Genomic DNA, 8,139 nt, shown 5'->3' on the forward strand with positions numbered 1-8,139 from the left:
TTAGTTAAATAACTAAAGGGCTCGGCCTAAGGGTGACAACTCCTAACTAATTGTATTAAGATTAAATTGTTTACTGTTGCCTAACTTATACTCTGCTGTTGATTGAACTGGTTGATATAAGTTTACTCTACACACTCTGTTATATTCTATGCTTGTTGAATTTAGTTTTCTTGCTGAGTCTTGGCTCGCGGGTGCTACGTGGTGTAGGTAAAGGCAAGGGAAAGCTGGACCAGCCATGAGTTGGAGAGCTTTGGGGGCGGTGTGTACATCGGCAGCTGCTCGACCGTCACGGCTGAGGAATTTACAGTTGTTGACACGGTTCTTCGCCAATAGGTAATTAAGAAGATAAGAGGAAGGGATTAGTGCTTATGTTGAACCGAAATAGATGAATGATCTATTTTATGGAATGGTGACACAAATGCGTTTTTAGGTGGTTCAAAGGTTAAAATCCTTCTACTCCACCAGTCAATATTATTATTATATGCTTGGTATTCTTTTACAGGGTATTTCTTACAATATAGAATCCAACCCTTTGTAACTCCCAGGGTCTCCATATTTATAGGAGAAGGCACCTGGGAGTTGGTAAGAAGGTCATCCCGTGACCTTCTTACCTATCATGTCAACTCTGTGACATTCATGATTAATTCCTAAAACCTGACACATAAGTGTGGTCTAATCAATAGGTAAGGGGATAATGGGCCGCACGGCCCAACCCAGTCGTGGGTGTCTGAATACGCACGTTCACGCTACGTGTCCGAGAAGTCAGGGATATATCAGACACGTGATGTCTGATATATGCACGTTTACCTTGCGTGGTTGACTTTATAAGGGGTCACAGCCTCTAACCCTAGCTCGTACCACGAGCTGGGTGCTTCCCTCGACCTATGGCCTTCGGAGTCCACACTCAGTCTAATCTTGGCGAACCCTTAGGCTACCTCGAGCTGAGGAGGTAGGAACCTTCTACGGCAGCTCCGGTCTTGGGGATGTTCACGTGGTAGATATAATTAGGCCGTATCTCAGCTTGCTAACAGCCCGTGGGAAAACCAGGGCGTACAACAGGGACTAGAGCCAAAGTTGTATTTTGCCATATAGGCTGGCTGCGGTTGTATTAACTTTTGAGGGTTATAACCACCTTGTAAACATTATTTTTGGGATCCCGTGTATCAAACTCTTATTTTAATGACGGCTTCTCTGGTTCAAACTTTACTTAGACATTTTTTTTTGTTTTAGAGCGGCCACACCAACCCTCTTGCTAATGGAAATTGGAGAGTTTTAGTGAAACTACAGTGAATCATCTCGCTAGAGCAAAATCAGATGATCACATCCTGTCAATTGACTTTAGAAACACGTTTATATTCAAACAACTTGACTAGCAAATCTTGCACTATTTTAAATACACAGTGTAACGATAACGGTCTTAGTTACCTAGAGCGTTACAATCAAGATCCTCCTTCTGTTGAAATCAATCTAGCCGAAGTAGGTAACCTACTTACCTCTGTTAATTGTTTCAATTTTTTTCATTTGTTTCCTTTTTTAATGTAATTCGAATTGATTTGTTGTTTCCTTGTTTATTGTCGCTAAGTTATGGTTGGGCATTCAAATTGATTCTGCGATAATTTGTTTGTGGAGTTTGTTATGCAAGCTACGCATCACACACACCAGCAAGATCACTCACACACAAGAACACAATTGTCTTTCGAATCTATATGTGTACATAATTATTTATATGCAATTTTTGTAAATAAAATTCAAATAACCTTGATGTAATTAATCCAATATAAACTAATACTATAGAATGTTATGAATATTAATCTAAATTTGATATCTCAAATAATAAAATTACAAAATATTAAAAGTGAAATATATTGTAATTTTATTATTAATTACATCATCTCCTCAGATAAGGAAGTTATTACAGCTTTATCTAAGCCCTTAAAAGATAAGTGTCGGTATTCTTTAAGTTAAAACTTACTACAAAAACTCAAAATTAATTGATAAGAGGCATTCCTATAAATGAATGGTTATATCGATTTTTGGAAACTTAAGGTTATTTGATTGCTTTAGAGGGATGTTTTGTTTATAGTTTTTCAATTCCTATGAAATACCTTTGTTTTGTTATTGCTTAAACTCTTACAAATTATATTGCAGGAATGTTGTCAGCCTTTCAAGCAGAAACTATAGCATTGTTGGTCGCACTCAATTGGGCTCAAAGGCTTGAACTTCAGCTGGATGTTATCTTTTCAAACTCCATTTCTCTTGTTTTGGCTTTAAATAATAACATTGCATATCAAAATAAAATGGGAATTATTTTTTCGGATATTAAAATTTTATTGTCTACTTTTCTGAGGTATCTCTGTCACATGTTAGCTATAAATTTAATAATCTGACCCATGGATTGGCAAAGCATACCCTTAGATTAGACGATGAGTTTTGCTGTTAGAGGAAATCTCCCCTCCAATTTGTACTCTTTTTCCATTACATTCTGAATAGTAATAAAATATATTCCCGACCAAAAATATATTAAAAGTGAAATCAATACATCTTTCCAATTTAATTTTCTTTATTTCTTTCATTTTTCTTTCATCATTTGAATTTCAAATTAAAAAATAATAATCACAAATAAAAATCATAAATAGGAAATGGTGACTTATCTAGTTTTATTGGAGAAATTTTATTTATTTGCTCAAAATACGTCTTAAACGTGTCAAAACTCACCTTCAATAAATAATTATCTTTTACTATGAAACATTGCGTATCATTGTCGTACCTTCAATCAACAATTTTCCTTTTTTGACTTGAAAGAAAGCTTTATTCAAGAAACAGATGATGGCATCCCAATAATCAAATATTATTGCAAAATGACACCCAACCTCCCCTAAACAGAAGACTTTTTCAGCTTTTTTTGTTCAAAAACCCGAGTAGCTAAAGAAACGAAAGTTAATTTCCCCGTAAGAATAATGCAAAAATTGAAAATTTGATATTTTCACCATAAAAACAAAACAATGGTATCGGCAAACAGGTGTTAAGTTAAAAATACGATTTAAACTCCTCTTCACCAAGAAAAGAAAAATGGGCATTCAAAATAAAATTGGCAGAAAACTTTGAAGGCTGCCATAGCACAAAATCTCGCAATGATATAACATTGCTAGAACTTCACGAACAGTCATTAGAAAAGAGGAACCTAGGGGAAAATTAAAACGGGGAAAAAACGTTAAATTAAAGTTGCAAGACTTACCTAAACAAATTTAAAATTTCTCTACTAAAAATAACTCATCACAGGAGATCAGCAACATTTGAAGGCAGCTCCTCGATCAAAACATTATAGAACTTCTGGATGTCAGAGACCATCCTATCATCGTCGGTTGTTATGAAGTTGATTGCCACACCTTTCCTTCCGAACCTTCCACTCCGTCCAATACGATGGAGATAGTTCTCGGGCTGAGTTGGGAGATCATAGTTTATGACAAGTGAGACTTGTTGCACATCAATACCACGAGCCAAGAGATCCGTAGTGATCAAAACACGGGAAGACCCAGATCGGAATTCACGCATAATAATGTCTCTGGTATTCTGGTCCATGTCTCCGTGGGTGGCCGACACTGTGTGGTCTCGGCTCCTCATCTTGTCAGTCAGCCAGTCTACCTTGCGCCGGGTGTTGACGAAAATGACACTCTGAGTAATAGCCAAGGTCTCGTAAAGATCACACAGGGTTTCAAATTTCCAATCCTCCTTGTCGACATTGACATAGAATTGCTTAATACCCTCAAGGGTAAGCTCATCACGCTTAACAAGAATCCTCACTGGATTGTTCATGAACTTCCTGGTGATCTCCAGAGCTTCAGGGGGCATAGTAGCAGAAAATACCCCAACCTGGATCTTGCTTGGGAGAAGCTGGAAAATGTCATAGATCTGAAAACAACAGAATAAAGAATGAACAACCGTACTCACATCATAAAAAGTATATTTTAGTAAGGAACTAATACGGCTGTGGTGTTTTTCTAATGAAAAGAGAAGTCACTAAGACATTGAAATAAACTGGCAGCCTACATAAGCTATCAATCCAAACAAACATCAAGAGTTGCAAAAAATTACTTGGCATGCACAAAACTAAGCATATTTTCATTAATCTCATAATCTATTTTCAACCTCATTCAGAAGCCTTGAAAGAATTCACAGTAAGAAAAATACTTGTTAACCTAGATAAAATAAAGACATAAAAATAAATTATGGGTTGAAAGTTAACCTGATCTTTGAACCCTCTTGAAAGCATTTCATCAGCCTCATCCAAAACAAACATTTTTATGTAATCAGGACGAAGAGACTGTCTCCTCAGCATGTCAAAAACACGACCTGGAGTGCCAACGACAACATGAACCCCACTTGACAATATGCGCTGGTCTTCCCGAACACTTGTGCCACCAACACAGGCATGCACCTTCACACCAAGATAGTCTCCAAGGGCACGCATGACCTTCTCAATCTGTTGAGCAAGTTCACGAGTTGGTGCAAGCACCAAACCCTGGCATTCGGTCAAGTCATAGTCAAGCTGTTGCAAGACACCAGAGCAGAAAGTTGCTGTCTTTCCAGTTCCAGATTGAGCTTGTTGTATGACATCAAGACCCTTGCAGAAGGGAACAATTCCCCTTTGTTGAATAGCTGAGGGTTTTTCAAAACCTACAGTTATCATTCACAAGGTCAGAAACACAATGGCTATAATATGCGCTCAAAATTATTAATTTCATGTCATATAATAATGAAATATCAATCATGATACATAATTCCTGAAATAGAGCAGTTAGAAGTCAATCCAATCAGAAGGCAATTGAATCCCACTGTAATGTTCATCAACATATCATCAAGAAGATATTTAATTGAGCAAGAAAAAAAATACAAAAAAGCTATACAGACCATAAGCATAAATGCCCCTAAGGAGGTTCTCTTTCAAACCCATAGCATCAAAGCTATCGCAAACTTCGTCATATGATTTAAAAAAATCATCCTGTCCATCAAGTCTATAAAATAGATCCATACAACAAGAGAAACCAAATTAGAAAATCATATCAACCACTTATAAAAGCAACCTTGTAACGCAAAATCAATAAATTACAGTATTAAAGAGATGCAAATCTTACAACTCAGTCATCTTGGCATCATACTGACGTGCGTCAAACTGTGATCCTTCTGGTGCTAATCCCGCCATGACTGATAAATGAGCAAGAATAATAAGTAGATGGTAAATCACTATCAAATATTTTGTATATGAAAATAAAATCGCATAACTGAACCACCAAAAAATAAAAATAAAAAGAGCATACAGAGAAAGGTGACAAAATGTAACAAAAAGAAAAGGTAAAATTTATAATCTGTTCCAAGAGTTTGGAAAACTAAGAAGCCTAATTATGCCACTCAGTAACTTAATTAATGGCAACCTAACCTGAAATCACAACCTAAAAGACTATTCATACACTAACTAATCAGAGTCTGATTAAGACTCCTGCTTCAAATAAAATATATATATAAAAAATTAAGAGTCTTACACTAGTGAAACTCCTGCAATCCCAATAACTATAACCCCGCATAGCGAACTTTTATCCTCAATAATTTAATTAAAAAAACACACAATTTAGCTCCCAAATATCAATACATTAAAAACTAAATAGACCCTTAAAGCGAAACATCAAATTTGTAAGCTAAAGGAGACCCTGAAGCTGAAAGGCTAAAAATGAAACCCCCAAACCCTAAAGAGCGTAATTAAAAAATACTCAATGAAAGAGCTTTTAAACCTGCAATAACCTATCTACATATTTCAATAGAATAAATCTTGAAACAAAAAACATTACAAAACTACAGATCCATTGAAATGAAAGAAAGAAAGAAAGAAAGAAAAAAAAAAAAAGACGAAAGCTACCACGGACCTGAAGATAACGATGAAGAACTTGAACTAGTAAAAGTTGAACAAGCAAAGAGATAGAGAAGAGAGATCGAAAATAGCGATTTAGGGTTTTTTTTCCCAAACTCCTCGGATCGACCTCGGAGTTGAGAAAAAATAAGAAGTAGAGGAAGTGAGCGAGTGAGGGTTTTGAGAAGAGAAAGAAGAGGGTTATTAAATTGAATCTTTTTCAAGTTTCCGAAACTACCCCTGGGTTGTAGAAACCGACTCGGCTCAAATTAGCACTTATCGAAATAGACCCGGAGGAGCCACGTGTTAGAATTTGTTTGGTGGAGCAATTCAATAAATATTTTTTTTTTAACAAATGAGCGTATAGCGGAGAGAGAATGTAGATGGACCCTTCAGGCGGTCCAACCACAAATGAGCCACTTGGACCGGATCACTGGTCCACTCTTCTCTTCTCTTCTCTTCTCCGAGAACAAAATATACGGGCTGGGCTGTCTTCAGATATTCCCTCAAAATATTAAAGCACACTAAAATTAAAATAGAAACAATAAATATTTTAAATAAATTTAAATTATATATATCTCAAACAGTTAGAATAAAGATATGAAATCAAAATAGAATAAACATTTAAAAAAAGTAAAAATATTTTTTTCTTAGACCTAAAAAATAAGTGTGCAAAAAGATTTAAAATTTGAATTATTTGGCAGAAGATGACTAACTGTTAGAATACTGTAATCTGAATTTAGCCATAATTAATTCAAGAGAATCAAACAATAAATAGCCAAAGGTTAACGGAAGCGTACCGGAGTCCATTGAATCGTTTGTAAAAGGGTATGATCTTCCAATTTTGCATCAAAAACCTTTGAAACCTTATTTTCCTGATGATGGGGATTCAGGAATCTGAAAAATACGATACGATGCAAAAAATGGGGACCATTACCCATTATATTACCAACTGCCAAAACAGTTAGTAATATTTATTAACTATTTCTAATTTGGCCCCTCATCAAATCAGAAATTTTCTAATTGGTATCCACATATTAAAATCATGACAATCATGTCCTTAAGTCATAAACTTTATTCCAAAATAGACCACATAATTTTGACTCATTTATATGATGACCCAACACACATTTTATATATACAATTGTGACCCAATAAATTTCTAACAATCTCCCACTGGGCCACATATGTATATATATAAATGTGTTAATCTTATTGAGCTCATAATTTTGTCATCATAACCATAGGCATATGCAATCTCGTCCATTAACTATATCAACATAGGATCAAAGCGATTTTCGTTGTATCAATCACAACTAAACCCATCAATGGTCACATATACCGACACAGTTAAATGACATAGATCAATCATGATAATGTGGTATGAAAATTACATGCATGGTGATCTATTCATGTCAATTTTCAATTGGTCCTACTTTACTTTATAGAGATCAAAACTTTAGCTTAATGTACAGAGTGAAATAAACTGAATAACATAATTTCATATCAGAAAAATATCCAATTATACAAGTTTCATGAAACACATAAAAAACACAAAGGATAATAAAGACAAACTCCCACTGAATCTAGATATCCTCATACTCTAAAACACCCATACGAGCAGTGTGCTCACGAAAGACCTTGGGCGAAAAACCCTTAGTAAGGGGGTCTGCAATCATGGAGTTTGTACCTAAGTGTTCTATACAAATCTGTCCACTCTGTACCCTTTCTTTTACAACAAGGAACTTGATGTCAATATGTTTTGACTTTGTCGAGCTCCTGTTGTTGTTGGAATACAATACAGCTGACTTATTGTCACAATACAACTTAAGTGGTCTTTCAATTCCATCCACAATGCGCAGCCTGGTGACAAAGTTTCTCAGCCATATACCATGGTTGGATGCCTCATAACATGCAACAAACTCTGCTGCCATGGTGGATGAAGCTATGAGTGTTTGTTTTGCACTCCTCCATGATATAGCTCCACCACCTAACAGATATATGTAGCCCGAAGTGGATCTCCTACTATCTTGGCATCCCGCAAAGTCAGAGTCAGAATATCCAATGATCTCAAAGTGATCTGACCTCCTATATGTGAGCATGTAATCTCTTGTTCTCTTCAAATATCTCATAACCTTTTTGGCTGCTTTCCAGTGATCAATTCCTGGATTGCTTAAGTATCTGCCTAACACTCCAACAATGTACGCTATATCCGGACGCGTACAAACTTGAGCATACAT

The 8,139-nt window shown here is 35.8% G+C and overlaps 2 protein-coding genes across 2 annotated transcripts; both read right to left on the reverse strand.

The window, feature by feature from the left end:
• Positions 1 to 3,051: 3,051 nt before the first annotated feature.
• On the reverse strand, positions 3,052 to 6,077 carry LOC133797243 (eukaryotic initiation factor 4A-10-like). Its single transcript, XM_062235084.1, has 5 exons — positions 5,916 to 6,077; positions 5,133 to 5,202; positions 4,909 to 5,012; positions 4,244 to 4,674; positions 3,052 to 3,909 (listed from the first exon to the last, which is right to left on the reverse strand). The coding sequence occupies exons 2-5, from the start codon at positions 5,198 to 5,200 to the stop codon at positions 3,274 to 3,276; spliced, it is 1,239 nt and encodes a 412-aa protein (XP_062091068.1). The 5' UTR covers positions 5,201 to 5,202; positions 5,916 to 6,077; the 3' UTR covers positions 3,052 to 3,273.
• Positions 6,078 to 7,485: 1,408 nt separating this feature from the next.
• On the reverse strand, positions 7,486 to 8,139 carry LOC133795399 (secreted RxLR effector protein 161-like). The gene has a single exon (XM_062232848.1). The coding sequence runs from the start codon at positions 8,137 to 8,139 to the stop codon at positions 7,486 to 7,488; it is 654 nt and encodes a 217-aa protein (XP_062088832.1).

The sequence above is a fragment of the Humulus lupulus genome, chromosome 8, assembly GCF_963169125.1.
Source record: "Humulus lupulus chromosome 8, drHumLupu1.1, whole genome shotgun sequence".
NCBI classification, from domain to species: Eukaryota; Viridiplantae; Streptophyta; class Magnoliopsida; order Rosales; family Cannabaceae; genus Humulus; species Humulus lupulus.

Excerpts from the sequence above, each read along its gene's own strand:
- LOC133795399 (XM_062232848.1), bottom strand. The coding sequence starts at position 8,139 with ATGTATGCTCAAGTTTGTACGCGTCCGGATATAGCGTACATTGTTGGA.
- LOC133797243 (XM_062235084.1), bottom strand. The coding sequence starts at position 5,200 with ATGGCGGGATTAGCACCAGAAGGATCACAGTTTGACGCACGTCAGTAT. Across the intron at positions 4,675-4,908 it reads TAGGGGCATTTATGCTTATG|GTTTTGAAAAACCCTCAGCT; the intron begins GTCTGTATAGCT and ends TGATAACTGTAG. Across the intron at positions 3,910-4,243 it reads CAAGAGGGTTCAAAGATCAG|ATCTATGACATTTTCCAGCT; the intron begins GTTAACTTTCAA and ends TGTTGTTTTCAG.